General features: G+C 33.7%; 1 protein-coding gene across 2 annotated transcripts in view; it reads right to left on the bottom strand.

The window, feature by feature from the left end:
- UNC80 (unc-80 homolog, NALCN channel complex subunit) overlaps positions 1–25,283 on the bottom strand; it is a 189,901-nt gene that overhangs the window by 101,925 nt on the left and 62,693 nt on the right. For both annotated transcript variants that reach the window (XM_006921411.1, XM_006921412.1), the window contains exons 22-24: positions 20,712–20,884; positions 4,954–5,166; positions 1,540–1,675 (exon numbers count right to left, since the gene is read on the bottom strand). In XM_006921411.1, the coding sequence (XP_006921473.1) occupies positions 1,540–1,675; positions 4,954–5,166; positions 20,712–20,884 (522 nt within the window). The remainder of the gene's footprint in view (positions 1–1,539; positions 1,676–4,953; positions 5,167–20,711; positions 20,885–25,283) is intronic.

Genomic DNA, 25,283 nt, shown 5'->3' with positions numbered 1-25,283 from the left:
AATAATTAAACACTATATATTCAGTATAAACTTATGAATCTGTCCTTTTATACTTGAGGTGTTTATCTAGACTCTTCTTGTCAGTCCTATAGACAATGAGATTGGTATTAGTCCAAAGTCTCTCATAACTATCATCCAAAATATTCTGTTACAATGAATAAAGATTGAGTAATACCTGATCTCATTGAAAGGCTAATATACCAGGCATAACATATTGGTAAATGGTACTTATGTGGCCTCATAGAGATTGAAGATCATTGTGCTTTATAAGGATACATTCATCTAATGTTGCTTTGGCTCCTCTCTGTTCTGAAGGACCCTTGGGAGATCCAGGGAAGTTTGGGGATGTCTTCTGGCAGGACTTTAACTGGTTCCATGGCTACTGGATAATCCTCGAGGCCTCCTATGTATCAGACCCAATTCTGTGAGTCATTCTAGCATATTCTAGACTTCTGTGAACTTGACAAGATTTTGGGGCAACTTTTGCCATTAGGCTGAAAGACTGGTGTCAGAAATTTGTGTTTTGTCAACAGCTATAACTTCTTAAGTCAAGCAGATATTTTCTGATTTGATAAAGGCTGAGAGAGAACAAAATAATGAAAAAATTTAAAAAAAAAAATCCTTGCTATGAAAGTGGAAAAGAAGAGACTATGTTTGCTTTGATTATTATTTAGTTCTGTCCAATGTTACATTTTAGCATCTTTTTATATTTCATGACTAAAATGATGTAGTAGATTTGGCATCACTTAACTAAGGATAACCCTTAAGATATAATCGGGGAGCTTGAATTTCAAACCACAAGGGAAGGTCAAGAGGAAGAAGGCTCACTGTCTTCATCAAATAATGATACTAATTCCATAATCATATGCTCCATAAAAGGCAGTGGTACACATACACAAAAGCATGTATGGTATAGAACACATGTATGTACGAAATGGTGCTGGACAGGAATGTATGGGAATCTCTTTGTCTCTATTTTTCTTTTATGGAACTCGATTATAATTTTAATAAATAAGTACAGTACAGGTCGTTCATATATCTAACAATCTGAATCTTTTAATATTCAATTCATGTTAAATGCTGTAATATACTCTGATTAAATATTTCAATATTTTAGTGATTTGGGAAGTATTTCATATTGTTTGGTCTAACTTCTTTTTTTAATCTTCAAAAGCAATAATAAAACACAAGAACCTGACCAAACCTCTTCTGAGACAGTAATTTTCCACAACTAAATTTTCCGAGAAGCCTAATACTAATCTTTGGATAACAGAGTCAGAGACTACAAAGCAATGGGTGTTCCACATGGCCTGCAACCCTTGGCCCCTGTCTATTGTTTTACCTTTCTGGTTCTTGTCCTCTCCTTCGTGTGTCTTTATGCACATGCTCTACTGCCATGTAAAGGGAATAGGGGAAAAGGTGCAGTGGGGAGACATGAGAAGGTGGTAAGAATATGAAAGAGGAAAGAGAAATATTAAGTGCTCCTAAAGCAGAGGTTCTTACAAGCAGGGGTTCTTGTAGTAAAGGGAGTCTCCTTACTGTCATCTAAAAAGTCTTCCTCCTCATCCTCCTTTCTCAGTCTCCTCTTGGTCTCCTCATCATAAATGAGCCCCAGCAGATTGGCTGGGCTCTCGCTTTCCCCATGGCACAGCTCATTCAATCGGACACCAATTGCCTACCATGGGGAGAAAAAGAATGAAACAGCACAAAGTATGTCAGACTGTAAAATGGGCTCTCATATTACAGAGGACATAAGCAACAAATTAATGGGAATTATTTCCAGCATATGCTTCCTCTGTATCTTATAGTGTTGTTACCATGATGTTTTTCAATGTGGAGACCCAGAAATGGAAGGCATTGACACCATCTCCAAGGTCATTTAGTCCAAAGACTTGTAGGAACTGGATGACAGCTTTGTATACTCATAGAAAAAATTTCCCATATACTCGGTGAGATTATTTTCATTTACTCAAAGGTCATTTATTTTATAGGTCTCATATAAGGGAGTAAGCAGTCTTTAATGGAGGATTTTGTTGCAGTAAAAAATAAGAAGTCATAATTGCTCAGAGTGCTTCTGATTATGCTATTTTATATGAATGTCACCATCATGCTAATGAGTTTGGATGTTGGCAAGAATCCTGGTACTGCAAGTTTACTTATATCTGCTATTATGTATGCATTAATCGGCTTTTTATAGACTTTGTTTCCCACCTCCACGATACTTTATGAATTAGTAAGAAATACTAACTATTCTTTTGGAAGAGTATCCAACATCAATATTAGAAATATTACTTTTAATAGCAAGGCACATGGACAATATTGATTTTTTACAAGATATTCATAGAACCAATACTTCATATCTGTTATTCTGAATCATCATGTACTATTGTCTGATTTACCAAAAGGAATTTTCCATAAGTAGAGACAAAATACACAACCTCTAATTTCTTTTATATTCCAATTATACAATGTATGCAACAGTGGAAAAGACGGGCATAGGGAGAAAAGTTAAAAAAAAAAAAAAGCTAAAATAAGCCCTGAATTTGGAGTTTGACAGTTTGGTTGCTCTGTGCATTAGTAAGAACAACTGCTCATTTTCTTCTTTCTTCTTGTATTGTTCTTTTCAAATATTTAGAAATTCTGGACATGCAAGAAAGTAGACTCACTACTAGAAACTGACATACAAAGATATGTCCAGATTCTTTAAATAAAAACACAAGTTGTTTGACTGTCTTGGCTATCTGGAAACAAAGAGATTTCCTTAAACTGTAGAATTAAGTGAGTAACAAAAACCACATCAATGAGAAAGAAAGGAGTCTAAGAAGATATCGCAGGATCTTAAAATTTTAGCCACTGAAAAGCTTTACGCAAACAAAGCAAAATATAAAAAAAAAAACCACCACCTCAACAAAAAGCCTGTCCTGATGTTACTATTTTGAAGATCTTCTTTTTAAGGAGAGGACTGCACTATGAGTCTGGAGTAGACCCAAAATACTTAATAATGAGATTCAAAGGGGAAAAATTCTGTATCGATTGTTCCTGGATGTTGAAAATAAGCAGTTTAAGTTAAATCCGCAGTTCATAAAACTTAAAGTGTTGCTACAAAATGAAATTGTCTAAGATAATAGTAAGTGTCTAATTAATAATTTAGAGCTCTATGTCTCTTTCAAGGCTAAAAATATGTCTTAGTGCCATGTTTACTCCCTTCTTCATTAATCAAACATGTATTAAGTGAGGTGATTTTTTAGGTCATAAATAAGCAAAGTTGAATAAATTATTTTAGCATGGCAGTATCTTTGCTTAATGTGACCAATAGATTATAATCCTTCATGTAGAAGGATCGTTGTTTGGGAACTGGGAAGGTTAGAGAGGTTAAAAGACTTGCTCAGAGTCACTCAGCATGCTGTGGACTGGGACTCAAACACTGACAGAGTTTCTGAGTCAATGTTATTTGCTCTTCCCCTCAACGAGCTTACCGTCTATTGGGGAGGTAATAACATACCTAAATAACACATTAAGTGGTAAAAGAGTTTAGAAGTTTATTTGTTTAGAAGATGGAAAGTTTAGATTCAGTTCAAGGAAGCATAGAAAGTCTCTTCATTGCAGATTTTGAAGAACTGGTGTTCTCAGTAATGCGGAAGGGGAAGAGTGGATATCTCAGATGGAGAGTACCAAAAGATCCATATTCAGTGAAATAAACTGAAATCCTTAGAGACTAACAAGTAAGCCACATTTTGTGAAAGGAACTAATGCTCAGGAAGACTGGAATGATAAATTGGGACTAGATCATATAGTTATTGAAGCTGAACTACATTTTGCATTCTGAAGGATCATGGAAGATCATTTCTGAATGGGGGAGAAACTTTATCACTCATTCGAGGGACACTGTGCTAGTTACCTAGAGATTCACAGACAAACGATCTACCCTGCTTTCAAAAATTAATGTAATAACTTATTATTGAACACCTCTTAGATAGAAAGAATTGAGGTAAATGTTCTTTAGATACATTAGGTCACTTGACTTTATCATCCATGTTTGAACAGAGGTTTCGGAGAGAGCAGTGATGACAGGCTAAGCAATTTGGGTTTTATCCCAAGGGAAAGGAGGGCTACTGAAGCATTATAAATAGGCAGGAAACACAATCTGATTTGCATTTTAGCCTAATCACTCTGACAGCAGTTTTGCAGAATGAATTGGAGGAGGCAAGTCTGGAGGCTGGAAGATAAGTACGAATGTTCTGCTTTCAGATGGGCTAGGCCCTAGGGAGATCGTTTTACTGGCAGTGTGTTGGATGGGTCAGATAATGGGGATTATGGGGAGGAGACCAAATGGGCAAATGCTTTAGTCATCCAGATGAGAAGTAATGAAGATCTGACCTAAAGGGGCATTAGTGACATGGAGGAGGTACAATCAATGACGAAAGGAGGTTTTGAATATGTTTAAAAGCTGTCATCTCAGATGATGGTGGTAGCATTAATAAAAATAGAAAGTTCAGGAGGGGTTGCAGTTCGGGGTGTGTTTACACAGGGGGAGGGTTTTATTCTGGTCAGATGGAGTATTAAGTGAGTGCAGTTGACAATGTGGGCCTGGAATGGATGGAGAATTCAGTCCCACACTGCCATATAGTTAACAGTTAAAAACACAGGAACAAATGTAACCCTGGGGGAAATTATACAGGAAGAAATGATAAGATATCTTGGGAAGATACATTTATAGGCAGGCAGGAAGGAGAGGACCAGGGAAGGAGACAAAAGAGATAATAATGTCTAACTTCATAGGTTTATTGGAAGGATTAAAGATTATTTTCCCCTAAAAAGTCTTGTTCAGTGACTGATACATAACAGATACTCAATATATTGTCTCCCAAACAAACGAAACAACAAACATAAACACAAATCATCTTTACTTTACTCAAGCACCCTAATTTTTATAGAAGAAAATCAAAAGCTCACGTCTCCCCATTGGTAGAAAAGCTTGGCAGCATTCCACTGCAGTTTCTGGTTCCGCTTGTTGCCCACAATGGGAGATCGTCCTCTGGACAGGCCTTTCTTGGTGATATTCACGTGATGCCCTTTCATCCACTCTGGCCAGTTGCCACGGTTGCAACGGTGAACGAAACGGGCACATTCCAGGAAAAGTGCTGCTCTGGCTACCACAGGCGCTTCCTGAGTTGGGTTGTTAAGGAAAGAATAATATGGAATTAATGAACAATAAATTGACCTTAAAGGGAATTATTATATACTCTTAGCTTATTTTAGTCTCTGTGTTTTGATGTAGTTTAGCCATATTTCCCAGGGTAGTATTAACGTGGTTAACTCAGTAGCGGGAAATCTGGAAAATTAATCCGTGGAGGCAAATCTGGATACTGAAGAATTAGACATTTTAAATGGGTTTCTGTGTTTATTTTTCTCCTTTTGTGGAATCTCAAGTAATTTTATTACTCTCTTTGCATATTTAAGAGGCAGCTGAGATTTTAGCATGAGAGTAAAATAACTTTTAATGTTTTTAAATATGAAGTATTTTTTAAACCCAAAATTTTAATGTGAAGCAAACACATATTCAATTTTGAGAACTACTTGTATGTTAACCAGGGGTGTCAACAGTGATTTCATTCCAATAATAGTTATCTGTGACCAACCACATGCTCCAAGTAGTATAACTGCTCCAGCACATTTTGACAAGTAAAGACAGGAAGTGCGGACTAGATTTTGTTGTTAATCTTTTTCCTTCCATTTTATCATGAATAACAGACCAAATTCTGCATAAATGAGTATGGTTTTAATTGAAAACGTTTGACAAACAGGAAATTATTTAATTGATAAATGAAAAACAAGAGCATTTCTTCAGGAAAATAAAAATGTGGTCCTATCTTGTCAAGACATGCTTGAAAAAATTTAAAAAAAATAATAACTTTTAGTTGATACTCAAAAACTGGTAAGGATCGGATATCTACTGACCTCTTTACAAGCTAAAGAAAAAACAATTTTTAATAAAGGAGGGAGTGTGAACTTTCCCAGAGGTCAACAGATCATAAAAAATATAAACATCTACTATATATGTGTATTTTGACTTATGCCAGTTTTTAAAATTATACTAATAACCAAAGGTTTCTTAGTAAACACAGGTTTTCAAAATGAGGTGTTTTTCTTCATTTTAAACAATAGTATTCTTAATAATGCATTGATCCATAATGTTAAAAAAGGGGCTAATATATGGAGGGTATCAATTGTATGCCAATTAATTTTTATGAATGGTAAATTTTAATTATCATAACAACCCTCGGCTCTAGAAATAATATCTTCATTTTGATATTTTTAAAAATTAAGTATAATTTTTTCACTACCATAGAGCTAGGAAGGGGTGGACAAAAGATTCAACCCCAGGTCTCTGATGTCCAGGTCTGTGCTAGTTTGTTTTTAGCATTTTCATCATCTTAATTTATACTCGTATAAATCTTGGTAAAAGATGATTTCTAGAATGCACATAGAAAGTCATTGTTTAAAAATGGGACACTAATGTCCAGTAATGTTATCTTCTAAAACACATGTATGTAACATCATTTCTCAATTATAATCTAGTCTGGGCTTCATCACTTCAATCATAAAATAAAAAAGATACTCAACCTTTGTTATTTGGTTCATTTTCCTTTCTATCCCCATCTCAAGTGCTCTGGGGTCAAATTAATGTCAAACTGGTAATAGTCTCCCAAATATGACATCTCATATCTTTCCATTTGTTGTTTCCATGGCTTGCAGAGCCTTTAAACACCCTTTTCATGTGGAAAATTCCCACTTTTAATGTTCAGTTTAGTTACCTCCTCTAAGAAGTCTTCCTTAACCCTTCCCTCTTCAGGCTACTTCATACTTTAGTTAGTTGCTTCATACTTTCGAGTACCACGATACCTCAATCACACTGGATAATTGAAGTAAGTTAGCCCATTTAAATGAAGCCATCATTTAATAAATATATTCCAATAAGAAATATATTCATGAACAAACTTAATTTTACAAAGCATATGATGTATTGGCAGGACATACAAAGTTAACTGATGTTAAAAGGCAAAATACAAGATGAATGCTAATGGTGAGAATGTATCATTAATGAAAGATGAACACTAATGATGAGAATCCATCACCAACTGTGTTGGTGCCAACATTTGGTAGCAGGTCACAGGGATAGAAAGACATGAGATTGCAAAGGGTCAAATGACTTTCTGCATTAAACTTTATCAATGTTGTGGTGCCATAACATACAGACTAAATATCTACATTCTTTTTTTGTATTAAATGTTTATTTTACCAAACATCTCAGATATGCTCATTTGTCTCTGGAAAAGACTGGAACATCTGTCTCTAAAAACCAATTTATTCTTAGCCTGCCATGTTTTGACACATTCCCAATATAAAGCAATGGGACTCATTGCTTAGTGCCAGGAAGAACACACACACATGAAATAGCACAATGTTATAAACCCTGTTTCCTTCAGGATTAACAAGAGAGAAACAGTCTAACTCAAAGGTACGGGGCAGAGATCTTTTTATTGTTCTTAACTATTAGATGGCATTGTAAGGATTAACAATAGATGAATGAACAAATCAAATTGTGCCATGTGAGGTTTCCTATTTATTCTGCCTTGCTTTCTTTAGGAAAAAAAAAAAAAAAGCCTTATTTGTTTAGGAAGTTCTAGGTGTTTTGAATGAGTAATTTCAATTCCTGCTCTCAAAGACTTCTTATAAAACTTAAATATTATCCATTATTGGTCCTAGGAAGTCCTAATCTAAGTTGGCAGATGGAATTGAGATCAACTTGAAAATAATTCCCAGTGACTCTACAGCACAACGTTAAGGGGAGGGTTGGTTCTTATCTGGTAAACTTGATCCATGTAAATTGCCAAACCCAGTAACATTTGCAAATGTCACTGTCTGCTTTGAGAGATAATGACATTGAATAATTCAAATACTGCCTTTTTATTATAATTGTCATGAGCCTGGCAGATGAAATCAGGCTTGGGAATCTTGCAGTTAAGATGGAAGTAAATAATAGCAATTTCTGGGGTATTATAGTGTGTGTATTACCATACAGACAATTGAAGGAGGTGCTGAGGTAACAATCTAAGTACTTTCATGCGCATCTTAGTAGAGATACTTAGTAACAAGTACTGACATCCCAATGTGTGTGAAAAGCATTCGAGGCATTCTAGTGTGGGTATGGTGATGGGGAAGTATTTTTCCTATAAGTTCCTTTCAAAGTGTAGTTCAGAAAATATTGATTTTAGAAACCGGGTTGTGAAATACCTTATACAAAGGATTCTTCCTGAACATAAAGAAAAGACAATTTTCCCTCTTATGCTGGAGCTTACCTCTGACAGCTAGGTGCCATCTGAAGCAGCAGCGAAAAACGGAGGCATGATAGAATGGAATGGATAGAGATGGATTCACATCACAGAGAAAAACAGCACAAATGGAGAAAAATGAATCGGAAGAATGCTGCATGGCTGAAAAGAACCACAGAGTATCAGAAGCATGGTTAAAAATGAATATCTAAACAAAATTTGACACCACTGGCATATCACAGAGAACTGCTGATGGTCCTCGAAGAAAAGTAGGCATACTTAAATTTCTTCTTTCTTATTAACATGTCTGCCAGATCACCTTTTTATGTTATGACATGCCACAGAATGGCTTCTATTCTATTATGTTATAATTTCATAGTTCCCAGATAAGAAAGAATCAGTTTTAACTGGGAAAATAAAATATCAGATTGAACCATATAGAATTTCCAAGTTTGAAGGTCAGAAATAGTCGAATATGAACAATTTCATATGATTCAATCTTTATATAAGGTGTTCTCTGGAATGGCTACAAAGCTGTTTAATTAAAATTATAAAATGTCATACTGTCATTATGCAGAGAGATTTTTCTAACATCCTCTAACTAAAATCTTCAAGTGTCAGCCTACTTTTCCTCGACTTTCATTGTCACTTTTTCTCGTATTTTATAAGATCATTATGTATGTTGAATGTTTCCTTTATGAAAGTGAAGCAGAGAATTGGAATACTAATTCAAACAGCTGTGCTTTATTTCACCTGGGAGCCTACAAAATATTGTTACCAAGATATGATGGTTAATTGAAGGTTATAATCGCATACATTCCTTTCCCTGAAGGACTATGTCTAAACTTATTATGTGAGAAGAAACCCTGACTGATCCTGAAAACTCATATAATAACACTGAATGGGAACTATTTTCAAACAATGAATATTTTATGTTGGCCCCTGGGGAATTATATAATTTTTTTTTTTATTGCCTCGCCAAAAAATAGAAAGCTCGTGTTGGTGCAGGACACCTATTTATTTAAAACCGGTGGGAATAAGCAGTTATTGTGGTTCTTACTCTGCATTGGAACCTAGTTTGCTAGAGGGCATGTGCTTGTGAGTCAGTATTTATTGAATTCTCTGCCTGACTGAGATAATTAAGCAACTGACAGGCTGCCTCTGCTCCTGCCATTTCTACAGTAGCTGTGGGCAACTGAAATGATTCAGTTGTCAGGCTAGAGGCAAGCTTTATTGTTTAGTACACAGTTTGGATGGCTAGTCATTTTAACACACTCAGGTCATGCTAATATTTTGGGTAAGTATTTAAAATACCAAATGGGGACTTGTTTCTGATAATAAGATAGATTAGTGTGAAGACAAACTTCTTTTGGTTTAGATACTTAAAATACTGCATAAAATATCCAAAAATTTCTTCTCTTTGTTTTTGCTTTTGTTTCTAACATGAGATAATAAACTGCTGGAGAGTAGAAATTACCAGAAAGTGCGATTCTGGGGTGGGGGAGGGGTGTGAGCTATTGTAGGACTATTTGCCCCAAAGGCTTCTGCTGACTCTGGAGAGACCAGAGCATGGGTTTTCAATGGGCCACAAGTTAAATGTCTGGGCCCAAATGAAGTGGGAGGTCAAGTCATATAGTCTCATAAAGCCAGGATTCCAGGTAGAAGCCACCTTCAGTGGATAAGAGAAAGACCTACCCCACATAAGCAGGCTTGCCTCATCAGACTTGGCTCTGAGGAAAGAAAAAGGAAGGAAGGAAAGAAGGAAGGAAGGAAGGAAGGAAGGAAGGAAGGAAGGAAGGAAGGAAGGAAGGAAGAGAGAGAGAAAGATTGATAGAGAGAGAGAGAGAGAAGGAAGGGAGGAGAGAGGAGGGGAGAGGAGGAGAGGGGAGGGAAAGGAAAGGAAAGGAAAGGAGGGACTCTTTTATGAGATTTCCTAATCAAAATCCTACATTCTCATGTAAGTTTGGATGAGAATGGGTACTACTTCCATGTTCCTTGTCCTCAAAAAATAGTTTAAAACATGACCTTAGGTTGGTGATGCTTTCAGGTGCTTGAGAAAAGAAACAAAAATCCTCTCTGGAAGAATACTTTAAAGGAGCTTCGGAAATCTTCAAACTTGACTGTGCATAAGAGTCACTTCAGAATATGGATAAAATAGACTCCTTGGTGCCACCTCCAGAGATTCTGATTCAGTAGATCTGTTGCAGGGCCTGAAAATTTGCATTTTTAACATGCTTACAGATAATGTTGGTTTTTTAGATCAGGTTTTTTTAACTTCAGCACTATTGACAGTTTGCATGAGACATTTCTTTCTTTGTAGAGGGTATACTATGTATTATGGATGTTTATCAGCATCTTTGGTATCTACTCACTGGATACCAGTAGCAATTCCCAGGTTGCGACAACCAAAAATTCCTCCAGATATTGTCAGTGTCCCTGGTGGGCAAAATTATCCCTGGTTAAGAACCATGGGATTAGACACAGTTGAAAAAAAGAGACAAAATGGAAGACATATCTCAGAAAATTACCCAAGATACAGCATAGAAAGAGACAAAGAAATAAAAAATATGAGAGGTTGTCAAAAACAAGATAACCTGGGGAAATCTATCATACATCTTTTCAATTTATACAAGTAAAGATTATAGAAAATGTGAAAGACACAATCTTTGAAGAGATAATAGTTGAAAAATATTCAGAATAGATGTATGCCAATTACATGATTCAGGGGCTTAAGGAGCCTCTAATAAGAAAAATCAGCTAGAAACATTTTAGTAAAATGTCAAAATGTCAATAATAAAGAGATGATATTAAAAATAGCTAGTGGAAGGAGAAGGAACAGATTACCTATAAAGGAATGTCAATTAACAAGAGAATGAAATAATATCTTTGAAGTACAGAAAGAAAATCTTAGCCTAATTATAATTCCAGTAAAAATATCTTTCAAGAATGAGACCAAAATAAAGTCTTTTTTAAGTAAACTGTCGCTGAGAGAGCTACTGCCAACTGATCATCACTAAAGAAACTTTTGAAAGTTCAGAAGAAGGATATAGATCTTAGAAAGAATGTCTGAGATGCAAGGAGAAATGGTGAGCAAAGAATATGCTAAGTTTTGGGGTAAATTTTAAAATAATTTTCCTAAAAATTAATTTTAAACATTTCCACTTTGTCAGTGTTAAAACAAACAAACTAAAAGGAGAACTGAATCTTGAACAACAGTTGGGGTTATCTACAGTCTTTTATATTTTGAGAAAACAGTAAAGATATTCATTAATCTTAGACTTTATTTAGCTAAATATGTATGCAATTAAAAAACATATAGAATATAATAATTTCTAAACTAGTAAAGGAAAATAAATAAAACAAAGCTAAACCAAACCAAAGCAAGAGAAATAAAACAAAATCAAACACAATTTAAAAGAAAGCATGAAATGAAAACAATATAAACACAATGAAATAACAAAAAAAAAATGTAATAAGCAAAGGCAGAAGTGAATTTATATAAGTAATCATAATCTGTGCAATGCAACTAAATTTTCTAGAAAAAAAGATTGTTAAAATGGTATAAAACTTCAAATATATGCATTTTTTTTTTAAAACAAGGGACATACCCAAAATACAAAGATATAGAAAATTTGAAAGTAAAGCATTCACAAAAAAAATCATACTAGACCAATGCTAACCTAATAAAACTGTTTCAACTATATTAGCATCACAGAAAAATATATCTTAAGGTAAAAAGCATTACTAGAAATAAACTGGGTCACTAGATAGTGATAAAAGGTTCAAAGCACCACATACATTTGATACTTCTAAATAGTCTACTTCTAAATAAATAAAACAAAAATTGTCAAACTACAAGTATAAATAAACAAATTTGCCATCATAGTGGAGATTTTAACATAACTTAAAAACTGAAAATTGATAATGTTCCACTTCATAACGCAAGTCTAAATTAATTGCAAAAAATCAGTATCTGAAAATGAAGTTAGAAATCAATAACAAATGGATACCTAACAAAACCCCAGAATTTATAAATTGAAACACACACACACATATATGTTTAAATAACCCATGGGTCAAAAAGAAAATCATTAAAGAAATTAAAAAGCACTTGAAATAAATTATAACAAAAATATAACTTAACAAAATCTATAGCAAGTAGTTAAAATAGTACTTAGAGGGAAAATGATAGCTAAATGCTCAGTTTTGAAAAAAAAAAAAGATGAGCTAAGCAATTAACTAATAAAGAATAATATGATAATTAACTCATAAAGAATAATATGATAAATTTAAAGCAAGAAGAAAATAATAAAAATAAGAGCAAGAATTAATGAATTAGAGAACAAATATACAAAAAAGAGAATCCACAAGGCGATTAAAAAAGACTAATGAAATTGACAAATATCTGGCAAAACTAATCAAGAAAAAAAATGATTTTAGGAATAAAAATAAAAATAACGACAGATGCTGCAAAGATTAAAAACTAATAAAATGTTACGATCAGTTTTACACCAACAAATACGAAAATGTAGGTGAAACTGACAAATTACTGAAAAAATTAAAATTACTTAAACTAACTTAAGAAGAAATAAAACTTTTGAATAATCAACTCAGATCTGAATTTCATTTTGAATTTCAATTATCTCTAAATTTATCTATACACTCAATGTAATTCCAAGAATAAATCAAAAGATTTTCATGGAACCTGACACGCTAATTATAAAATTCACATGGAAGAGCAAAGAGCCGAGAATAGCCAAGATGGTGTTAAAAGTTCTAGCTATCAAGACAGAGTAGATCAACTCAGGGTACACAGGGAATGGAACAGAAAGAAACTCAGAATCATACCCATGCATGTACGAAAACCTGACACATGATTAAGATGGCATTGCACATCAGAGAATAAAGTATGAACTGGTAAATTTATTATGTGAGGACAATTATTTTTCCATGTGAAAAAAAATAAAGAGAACAAATTCCTATCTTATACCATTCACACAGTATATTCTAGCTAAAGATAAGTATGAAATGTATACTTTAAAACTTTTAGAGGAAAATATAAGAATGTATTTATTACTTTAGATTGTCTTTAAAAAGACATAAATGCTATCCATCGAAGAAAATTTTGATTAATTAAATTACCTTAAATTAAAATTTTCTCTAACATTAAGGAATGAAGAAAAAATGAGCTACAAACTGGGAGATGATGCAATGTAAGAAGAGAAAATGGATTATTATTGATGCTATATTCTCTTTTAAAATTATTAACAAAGACAAACAATCTTCCAATAAAAGAATAAACAAAGGACATTAATGGAATCTTTTGCCAAAGTTAAACATGAATGGTAAATAAACCTATGAAAAGATATTCCAAACTTTAGGTTCAAATATGGAATATTGTTACTTTCACACATCAGATAGGTAAAAATAAAAATGTTGACAGTACACGTATTAGAGCTTTTACTACACTGTTGGTGCCTGTGTTTAATTGTTGAAACTATGAAATATGCTTTGGCATCATATAGTAAAATGATGCCTGATTTTCTCTCTTAGGTGTATTTACAAAACTCCAATGAATCAAGGCAGACATGCAGTAATTTTCATGAAGGCATTGTTCAAAATAGCCAAAATTTTGGGAAAAATACAAATGTCCATTTGACATAGAATGGATATATAAATTGGGGTATATTCAAACCAACAAATACCATTCATGGGTGAAAATTAATGTATTGATGCTAAATGCATCAAGGATGAACTTAAACTTAATGTCAAACAAAGAAGATATCATGCTTTAACTTAAATGAATTACAAAACAAAGCAAAAGAAAGGAAAACAAAGGTATATATTCCCTAGGGATATAAACTCATGTGGTAAAATAAAGCAAGCACAGGAACAATTAAAACAAAGTTTAAGACAGCAGTGTCTTCTTGGAAGGTAGAGGTATGTGATCAGGGAAGGGAATAAAGGGACTTTAAAGAAACTGGAAATATCCTATTCTTTAAGGTATGTAGTAGATACATGACATCTAAATTTTTTTCTTTACTCTAAATATTTATGATATGTATTCTTTTTATGCTACATTTCATAGTTAGACATATTCTTAAAAATTTAATAATATGGAAGTACCACCAGAATTAAGGGAATAATTTGATGACATGTGATTACTACTGAATTATTTCAATTTTTCTTATGATTCGAAAGAGAACACAATATTATTTTGCTTTGAGAGTTCCTCTTATGCATATATTTCTATTTCCTTGAAAGGAGCTATTTTGCTTTGATCATCAACTAGTCTTGTGATGGTAAGCCTCAATGTAGATTAATTTTGATGCAGTGGACCTGAAAGCATGACCATACCTATAGTTACCAAATGTCTCATTTTCCCTGGAGAGTTCCAGTTTATGTCTATTTAATTGGTATAGTTATTGATGCACCTCATTTCCCTCTCAAGTGTCCCAGTTTTGATAAAAATTATATAATTATTCCTAAAGTGATCTAGTTACAAGGTTATGTAATTTCACATGAATTAGGTTTTCTCCATCCACAGACGAGGGGAAATTCTATGATCTTACCTTTTTTTTCATTGACTTTCTTATACTCATGTAATTGTTTCTAAAGTAAACTGGCATTATTACTAGTGTTATTCATGTTAAAAATTACCAATAAATTAGAAATCACTGTCTGTAAATGTTATATATTCAATTAGATTTTTTTAAAGGATAGAATAGTCACCTAAAATATATGGAAAACAGACAGAAGTGCCTTTTGTTTGAACCACTTAATTTTTCTTTTTCTGTGCTTGCAGATTACATAAACCTAGAAGTAAAATGAGTCCTTTCTAAAACATGTCTTTTTAATAATGCCTTACAGCTGGATCTATTAAATTTATACTAAAGAGTATGAGGAAGAGCTGTGCTGGACTTAAAATTGAACCAATTACCCCTCAGTTTAGTAGTCATAGCAATAATGACAAGAGGATTGTCTAAAACAAACCCTTCAGATTGACAAGACTTTGAACATTGACATTTGTAGTATTTCTTTCATTTATTAACACTATGATTCTAAAGAAGACTGCAAACTTGAAAAAAAACCACATTTAAATCCTATGATTATGGCAACAAAATAGTTCTGAAATAAAAATTATGTCATAATGCAAAAATTGTATTTAAGTTGCACTTAAAAACAATTTTAAGCAAGCAATAAAAGAGATGAGAGAAAGTGTTGGACTAGAATATGATGATGAACTGAACACATTCATTTTCCCCCATCTCTCCCAAATCCTATCTGATGAAATGGTAGAATCTATAACTATGTTTATATTTGTATCTTAGCTATATCTGTATCACATCTGCATATCTGTCATCTGTCATCTTCATCTGCATCTATATCTCTATATATTTCTATATTCATATTTCCATCTATATTCACACACATGGCTGAAACTACGAATGCGTTGAAAAACATTGTGAGTGTGAAGCATTTCTGAAAGTCAGGAAGCAGATGAGATCAGATATGAAGTGAAGCTAAATACAGAAGAAACAATAGTTTAAAACACATTGAGCAGAAGACATATGTGAAAGAGTAATCCTGAGAAACTCCTAACCCAGATCAATAGGTATGAACAACTTAGATGTCACACCTGTCCAAATAACAGTAAACACAGAATGCTACTTTAATTCAAGCACACAGGACATGAAGCTACATTTCCCTTTCTCTCAGTCCACTTGTCAGAATTCCCAAGTGACTTTAGTTCCTTCATTTTTCTGTAAATGAGAAACTGAAATTTAAGTGTGCCCTTATTTAGGCATCATTTTCCTGGCTTGATCCTTTCCTCTCATATGAAAAATAAGATAATTCATATGAAGGTACTTTGTATAAACCATCAAGTGTAATAAAAATGTTACGACTGTCATCCTCTACCACCACATCTGCCACCATTGCTGTCACCACCACTACCACCATGACTACCATCACCACCATCATCACTTGTCCCTTTTATTCAACCAACCTGATCTATCTGGTTTCTTTCTCTTTGTCTCATAATGGAAACCAATGGGCTCCTTTAAATCTTGACTGATTCTGATATCTGATATCTGATCTTTGTCCTCAGCATACTCCTTGGCTTTGACCTAGAATCAAAGATTCTCCGGTATTCAAAAAACTTGCACAAATCATCCAATTCTTGAGCCCCCTGTGCGCTGGCTCCCATTGAATCCAGTCTAATCACAAAGAGCTCATTACTTTCTAATGCAGCTACTTTATCACTAGACATCTATAATGATCAGAAAATGCCTCTCTGCTTTGAGGCACAAAAGACATTGCTTATAAGCATCGAACTCTCTTTATTTTATTTTTTACCATGAGATAGATAAAATTGAGAAGGTTAACCAAGGCCAAGAAGATTCCACAGGAAAGTGAAAAAAGGAGAGTCGAGTCATCTGGTAACTATCTGCTCAAAGCTTTATTTTGGGGAGGTAAAATAGCTTTTAAGTTTTCCACGGGATTCAGCCCAACTTAATGGTAAGAGTCAAGCTACAGCCAGGAATAGAATATACTGGCATCTGGAAACCCCCATATCACATCTCCCTGGAAAATCTAAGCACTACAGCAGTTGGAAATCAGACAGATACGGAAACATTCGATGAGAGGGAATAAAATCTCAGCATCCAAGAGACTTGAGTATCACAGTTTTCATCAATATTCTTCCTAAAATAATCTCAGAAACCAGTATTAATTTAGAATAATTAATTCAGTATTAAACTAGCAATTCAGAAACCAGTAAGAATTTGTTCTATTGGGATTATTTTTCAAATCTTCAAATGTGTTATTCTCTTTGTGACAAACCTCATATTTCTCCCATGCCCACATATTGTATATAAAACCTAAAAGCTTTCCATGTAGGAAGCAATTATTCCTTCTGTTTTTATATCATCCATAAACGTTAATAAAATCATTATAATTACTTGACTAAATAGTCTCATTTTGCCAATGATAAGGCCTTGAGAGTGAGTTCTTTTTGGTATCAGATGTTTTCTGGGGGGAGTCCATGGAGCCTTCTGATATCATATGCTAAATTTCGTCTATAAGCGAACTTCTCTTGGGAGAATTTCGACAGTTTTTATCCAATTCTAAAAAAGTCTATGCCCCCAATATGTTAAAAATCACTGCTTTAGAGGGTGAATGTGTGGTATGAATTTTTAAAATTGAAAATCTCCTATATTTTCCTATTATGTATTCTTCATTTGTAGTTGCACAATAAGAAAACTTTCTAAAAGAGTCAAATGTTTTTGGACCATTAAAGATCATTCACAATCTTTTTTTATTATGGAGACCATACACATTTAAGTATATTTTCAATGTATCAAGAGAGACTCATTCTGATTATTAAATAATTTTTTTACATATAATATGAAGGCATATGATATTGCTAACAGACTCCTGAATGGAATCAGAAGACTAGTTAATAGTTTTAGCACCAACTGGACTTATAAGATCTTGCGCAAAGTTACTTCAGCTCTTGGGGCTTTGTCCTCTCATGTAGAAAATGTATGAATGAAAAAAGCTGCTGAATAAAGTTCATTGCATAATGCATATTTATGTGGAGATGTCAGCTCAGGATCTCTAAAAGAGTGTGGGGCCTGGACCTTTCCACTGAGTGAAAGACAATCTGTTATCTCTGTCATCAGGTACTTATTTTGCTGATAGTTGTCCAAATGCTATTATCTCATCATTTTCCAATTTGTATGGCCAGCTGGGCCTATATCTTTCTCTCAATATTTCAACAATAAGTTTAAATGATATGATTTGTTATTATTATTTTCCTTAATCTTATTGGGCAGTTGCTTGAGAAATTTGATGCCTCACTCATCTAAAAACTTCCAAAGTAGCTGTGACTTTAGGATTGAGACAAAGATAGACACTACAGTACCTTTGGAACACTACAAGCTTAAACCACCTGTAAAATGCTAATGCACAATTGTTATTGTGTATTTAACAACCATTCAACTAGCTTCAGTTATCTTTACACTCTTAATCACATTTGAACTATCAGGTAAAAAATTCAAAAATTACTATTTTTCCGTGTTTAAAAGCAAGTTCCTATAGTGATTGCACATATATTTTAAATGGGAGAGTCAAGATAGTAGAATAGAATCTATAAGTTCTATGAAGACAGACTTAGGTTCTAATCCGCCACTATCCTTTGTGGGCTTTCTAGCCCTAGTCTTTTAGTTAGCCTTTCTGAGCTTCAATTTTTTCCTTTGGAAACAGAGTAGTCACACAGTAAATGTTAACCATTAGTTTATCAACTTTAGAATACTGTACACTAGGAAGTCTGGAAAATAGATCACTATACAAATATCATCTTTATAAGAAAAGGTACAAACCAGGTGAAGCTCTCCACTGAGTTTTGCTGTGTTATCATTAATAGGTAGCACCATATCTGGCACATAGGAAGCTCTCAGAAGACATCGTTGGAATTAATTAATTATTGCACAGTGAATATCTTGTAAGCCACACTGATTCTAGGCTTTTTAATTGCACCACCCATGCCTTTTGATATAACTGACACGGTAAGAACTGCCCCTCCTCCATGAGTACATCTAGTCCAAAATTACTATTCAGGGAGGGGCCAAGTCCACTCATTCTTATTGCTCTCTCACTATTACCCTGTTATTTCAAGATTTCCTTCCATTCTCTAATCAAATCCTGCACCATGCAGTGGTGTTGGATATTTTATACTCTGTCAACATTTTCTTATCATTGAAAATCTGAGAGTTATAGTATAAAAATGTATGGACATTTTAATGAGCATTTCTTAAGTAAAATAAGATGAGGGCATACTTACTGGTTATTAGTATTTTCAGTGAACTGGCTATTCGTGTACTTATCTATTTGTTTAAATGTTCGATTGAATTGTTTGTCCTTTCCCTATTAATTTGTTACATTTATTTATTTTAATCTGTTCCTTTGGAATAGATCAAGATGTGGTTAAGAACCAAGCATGACTCAAAGGAGTGACAAGTTAGTTACCACTTTCCCATTTAGAAAACAAGAGATTGACTCCTCGCCTGGTCTAGCTCTCATGCTTTAAACAGGCATCTCTTGTTCTTTGATTGTTTAATGCCACCAGCCTCAGGTCTCCTGGAGACTTATGACTGTCTATATTTTACACTCACCATAGCATATATCAATGCTCATTGAATATTTTGGAATTTACAAAAGTCTTTGCAAACGCCAATATCCAGGAATGGGAAACTGACTGAAAAATCTTATATAATGACAAGTCATAATTTTGGGTGATGGCAGTGGTATTTGCTTTTTGGGCTTCAGTAAAGCCACATACTTTGCGGTCACTAAATATCCTGAGAACCAAAGTTGCATATGTCACAGAAAAATGTCATGAATTACATAAGGTTTGGATGATTTTCCAAGATACGATATAAGTGGCCAGTGGTCGCTTATTTATGTGTTGTAAAACCTAGGATCATTCGTAGGCAGGCTTCAAGCTTTTTGTTGTAATAAAGTCTATTTTAGTTTTTGTTTCTCAAAAGAGAATATAAAATATTTTATTTCTTGATATTTACTTATACTTTGTACTTAGTAGTTATACAGTGTTTCAAGAGTTTACTAAACCAGAAGGTAAATAAAGGAAATTGAGAGGCTGAGCTCAAATTCATATCTGGGCTTAGTTTACCTGACCAAAACACTGTCTATCAAAATCCACATTACTCTTTAATCCCTTACATGTATGTAATACCATAACATGTTCAATGCACTTTTGGTCAATTAATTTAAATTGATTTTTGCTTTATACTTTCTCTCCAACTGACAATTAAACCAAGACTCAGTGTGTAAAGGACTAATACATGACATAATAATAGACTAATAATAGGACTAATAATAGACATAAGACCAAGAATAATGTAATAATAACAATAATAATAATGACCCATTTTATTGAGCAGTTACTATATTTCGGGCACTGTAATGAGGGCTTTACATCTGATATCTCATTTAATCCTCAACCCTAGGAGGTAGCTATAATATTATATAACTCTTACTCTTGTTTTACAGAGGTTTAGCTAGTAAATATCAGCACAATTTTAACCCTGGCAGTCTGGTTCCAGAGCCCTCACATACTTTTCATCATGATGCTATCTATTCTACTTCCCAAAACATATTAAGATTTGCCTTTTTTTTTCTCTCACCACACCACCTTTCTTCCTCTTTTTGATACTAATTTTGAGAAAATAATAAAGAAAAGAAAAGAGAAGAGAAGAAAAGAAAAGATAACCCCACAGTGTGGATTAGGATTCCTCCATTAATGGCATTAACTGGCATAGGGAACAAGGTGGGCAAATTCTTCCAATAACTTACAAGATCCAGAGCAGCTGCCAGGATGGATGCATCAGGAATTGTGCCAGGCTCACAGCAGTTTAACAGAAATTGAAAGCGCTTCATGCCTTGTCGGATTGCCCCAAGATTCACCACATTTTTGCTTTTTCCACCATCTTGGTTGGAAGACAGATGTTCATCAAAACTATGACAACCTATGGTGGAAAAATAGAAGAGACAGTGTGCAATGGATCGCAGATTTAAAAAGAGCATCAAAGTTGTTACAATGGTTTTCGGAGTGTTGGCTAAAAGCTTTCTCCCTAACTCCACCTTTCTTCTTTTTATCTTAATGCTTATTTGGACTCACCCTGACTTTTGGGATTTGTTGACACATAGCACATATAGAGGTGAGGTCTTACATAAGTATTCAAGTATGGGGTCTGATCATTTTGCTACCAGGTCTCCTCTCTAATACTGGTAAGAGCTCTTGGTATATTTAAAATGACTTTTCTTGAAATAAGCAACTAATCTTTATTTTTATAGAAGATGCAATCACTGTGCAATTTCAGATCTGTGACAATAAACTGGTATCTAGAACAACATCTTGATATCTCAGTTATAATGCAAAGAATCATTGACTATTAGAGTTGTAAAGGACCTTAGAGCCTGGTTGTTTAATTCCAGGATTGCCAAACCTGGCTGTGTATCGAAATTATCTACGAAGTTCCTGAATCTCATCCAGACCTTCGGAATCAGAATCTCTGGATATGGAGTGTAAAAATTTGTGCTTTGTAAAGCCTCCCAGATGACAACGATGTAGCCAGATTGACCCCACACTGTGCTTAGAAGTTGGGAACTACTGATCCCTACCCTTTTATTTTTCCATAGTTAAGTTACCTACAACCAAAAATCAGTCTGGAGCTTATTAACATGCTAGAGATTTTGATTCCATAGATCTGAGGGCTATGTATAATTTTATAAACACACCACTGATTTTGATGCAGAAAGTCTAAAGATCCCACATTAAGGGAAAATAATACTAAGTATTATTTTTCATCAGTTTATCCCCAAGTATATTTTAAAAAATCTAAATATCTCATCACTCTTCTATAGCTTCTAATATGTATAAATTTTTAATTTTTCATATATAAAGTTATGATGTTGAACATCATTTTTAAAACCAGGCCCAAGCCCCTTCTCATGATTCTGAAATGTAACTCTGACATCTAAGAATGTACCCTCCCCCACTGATTTAGAGCTTGGCTTAATTTGTGCTCACAACATTTATTTGCAATATTACTAAGTTCTGGTCCTCACTGAGAAGTCACAGCTCTGCTTTCCTAAAATGGTTTTCTCACCTCTTCCGTCAAGAATACCCTGATTCCTCCCACCCATTGCCTCATTTTCCCATCTACTGCCTCAGCACAGGCAAATGCATGTATGATGTCTGGGATTTGTTTTAAAACACATTAAAAAACATAAAAGATGAAGCAAATGTGGACATATTTTGATTATTATTGCAAATGCATGATGGATATTTAGGGTCTGTTGGACCATTTTCTATTTTTGTCTGCATTCGAAACTTTTCATTAGTACAAAAAATGGCTCAGGATATAATTAAAATGCCATTATAAAAATTTCCCATATTTCATTCTTTGTGGGAAGGTTTCCTTCTCAGATGCAAGTATTCCATATTCAAAATTCCATATTCAACACCTTCATAATTTTTTTCAGTTAGCGTAGAGAATTTCATATCAATTGCAAAAGGAAGTAGCACAAGAAGAATCTGATGGTGGAAAAAAATTCAGAAGACAGTATTTCAAATGGCACAAAGTAGGATGGGTAAAAGCTACAGAGGAGGAAAAATTATATCCTGAAAAACCTTGTTTGTAGACTGCTGCCTTCAAAATGCTACTCTATTTATTCATAGGGCATTACCAAAGCTACAAGAACAGGAAACTCCTGTTATTTTTCCTATCTGTATGTCACTTTAGTACTTATTTATATACAGCCCTTTAATAGTTACACATATCAGAGGAAATCTCATCCATTAAAAAAGTATAACCTTAACAGTCCCTTAAACTTCAAACTTAAGATAGGCCCCAAATCATAAGATTTTTTTCTCTTAAGTGAATCTACTTTTTTTTATTATTACTAAGGTTAGGATTTAAAATCCATTAGGTATTAAAATACATAAAGAGCATGCTACAAGTAAAAGTGGAAAGTTTCCACTGTATCTATACAGCATTATTAGATAACAATATAATATATGCTACCATTTTTGAGCATTTAGTATGTGTCAGGTACTATATGAAATATTTTATATATTATTTTGTTTATTTTTTGTAACAGTTCTATAAAATAGATCTTAAAGATGGTTTTAAAAAGAGAGAGAGAAGAGGAGAGAATACGAAGACAGAGAGATTAAGTGAGAAGGGACAAGTTAAGTGGCCCAGTCTAAGTTCATACAATAGAATGTTTATAATGTCAGGATTCACATCGAGACCTAAGGACCACGTGTACTTAGGTCTCGATGCACGCACACCATTGCACCACACTGTGTCTCTAGACTACACAGATGTTTGTGTTGAAAGAGGTCAGACTTTTATATCCTGGTGAAGGTAGTGACTATGTCAGGAAAACTTATTGTAAGAAATAAGTCAACATTATCCATGTGACAACTGTGAAGTTGGACCCTGCTGGCATTTTATAGTGTAATACCAAAAGCAATGTTAAAAAGTAATTTGGCTATAAAAATGTATCTCTTCTTTATCAATGTTTTATATAAACTTACTAGGGTATAAGGATGCCTCTTGGTTTCCTTGGCCATGATGAATTTTTTTTTAGTCTCAATACATTTTAGTTGCATTTATTTGCTTTTTTTTACATTAAAATAATGAGGTATAATTTACACAGAATGCATTTTTTATAAGCTGTAAAATTTAAAAAGGAGTACTTCGAAATCTAGTATTTCTTTAAGCAGCATTTCCTACAGAGTTTATGGCAAAGCTGAGCATATAGAATGTATTCAGTAAATTTTGTTAATCAGTTAAAAAACATTGTTTTCATTAATGAAATAATTTCCTTCAGAGACATTTATAAAATGAAATATTCTCAATGAATATGGAAACACAAAAGAAAAAAAAATAACTGATCTCTGAACACAATTTCAGTTTTGTTAAATGTTCAGCAGATTTATTTTTCATTTGTTGAATAATTTTGGAGATTTTAAAGAATTCTATTGGCTATTGCATTTTATCTTAATGCATTGAAGTTTTGAGTACTACATACATTAAAATTGATGATAAGAACATTTGATGTTTATTTTCTTTAACAATTTTAAAGAAACAGAGAAAATATGTAATTAAATTAAAATAATTTAAATAAGAAAGAAAAGGACAATATATCTATAATGGTTGCACAGGGATCATTTATACACAGATTTCAATGGAAGGAAAGAAAGATGAAGGAAGGAAGAAAGGAAAGAAAAAAAGGAACGGAAAGGAAAGGGAAAAAGGAAAGGAAAGAGAAAAAAAGAATGGAATGGAACAGAAAGGAATGGAAAGGAACAGAAGAGAAAGGAAAAAGGAAAAAAGAAAAAGAAAAGAAGGGAAGGGAAGGGAAGGGAAGGGAAGGGAAAGAAGAGGGAGGGAGAGAGGGAGGAAGGGAGGAAGGGAGGAAGGAAGGGCAAAAGTATGCTCAAAGATAGATGTTCACATGGGCAAGGGCAAAGTATAATGTTGTTGCAAATTATAATTAGTTGCAAAATACAGTGTACTTAGATTAGCAGAGAAAGTTGTTTTGGTTCTTTAGAACCTGTCTTCTGCAAGAGATTCCGACAAAATTATCTCACAGAATTTCTTTTATAATTTTCAACAAACCAGAGAACATGGGATAATAGTGATGATGTACAAGCCATGTTCTCTTGCCAGTCAAAAGGTACATAAAATATTCCAAATATCAGTCCTAGATTTTCTGTTTTTGTCTTCTAGATATACAGGAAGAGATTGTCTGCATTTCAAGTAGTGCTAACACAAACTCACCCTAGAATCAGGCTCTATGACTAGTCCACATCAAGTCTTTTCTATTTGTGAATAGAATATAAATAATGTACGCAATAATGGCTGAAATAGACATAGTGGTGAGAAAAACACAAATGAACTAGAGTTTATGAGGATGCTAATGATAACATGTTTGAAACAAAATAACAGAAAACATATAGTCCTATTACTTGAAGAAGAGAATGTAAGGATATCAAAGGAGGGTAAACAATTCGATTCTGCTTTCGTCCTTCACACCAAGGAAAAAAAAAATTCACAAATGGAAAAGTACAGAAAAGGTTCATTAAGAAGGCACCAAATTTAAGAGACCCTGCTCTCTGAGTCTAAGCCTTAGTTCCTTCAACTTACACTCTAGTGCACAGAATGAATTTAGAGATGTGATCACAATGACATCTAGCTAACAAGTCAAATGACAGCTAGCTAACATGGCACATACCTGAAGAACACATTTTAGCTCCACACTTCATCCTCAAAAAACTACCACACAAATCTCATTATAACACTGATGGTTCTAAACCCTAGATGTATCTTCTCTGAAATATCGAAGAGTGGA

Source organism: Pteropus alecto, unplaced genomic scaffold (genome assembly GCF_000325575.1).
Source record: "Pteropus alecto unplaced genomic scaffold, ASM32557v1 scaffold3, whole genome shotgun sequence".
NCBI lineage: Eukaryota > Metazoa > Chordata > Mammalia > Chiroptera > Pteropodidae > Pteropus > Pteropus alecto.
Note: the sequence above shows the minus strand (reverse complement) of the source record. Positions and strands in the feature narration are given on the sequence as shown.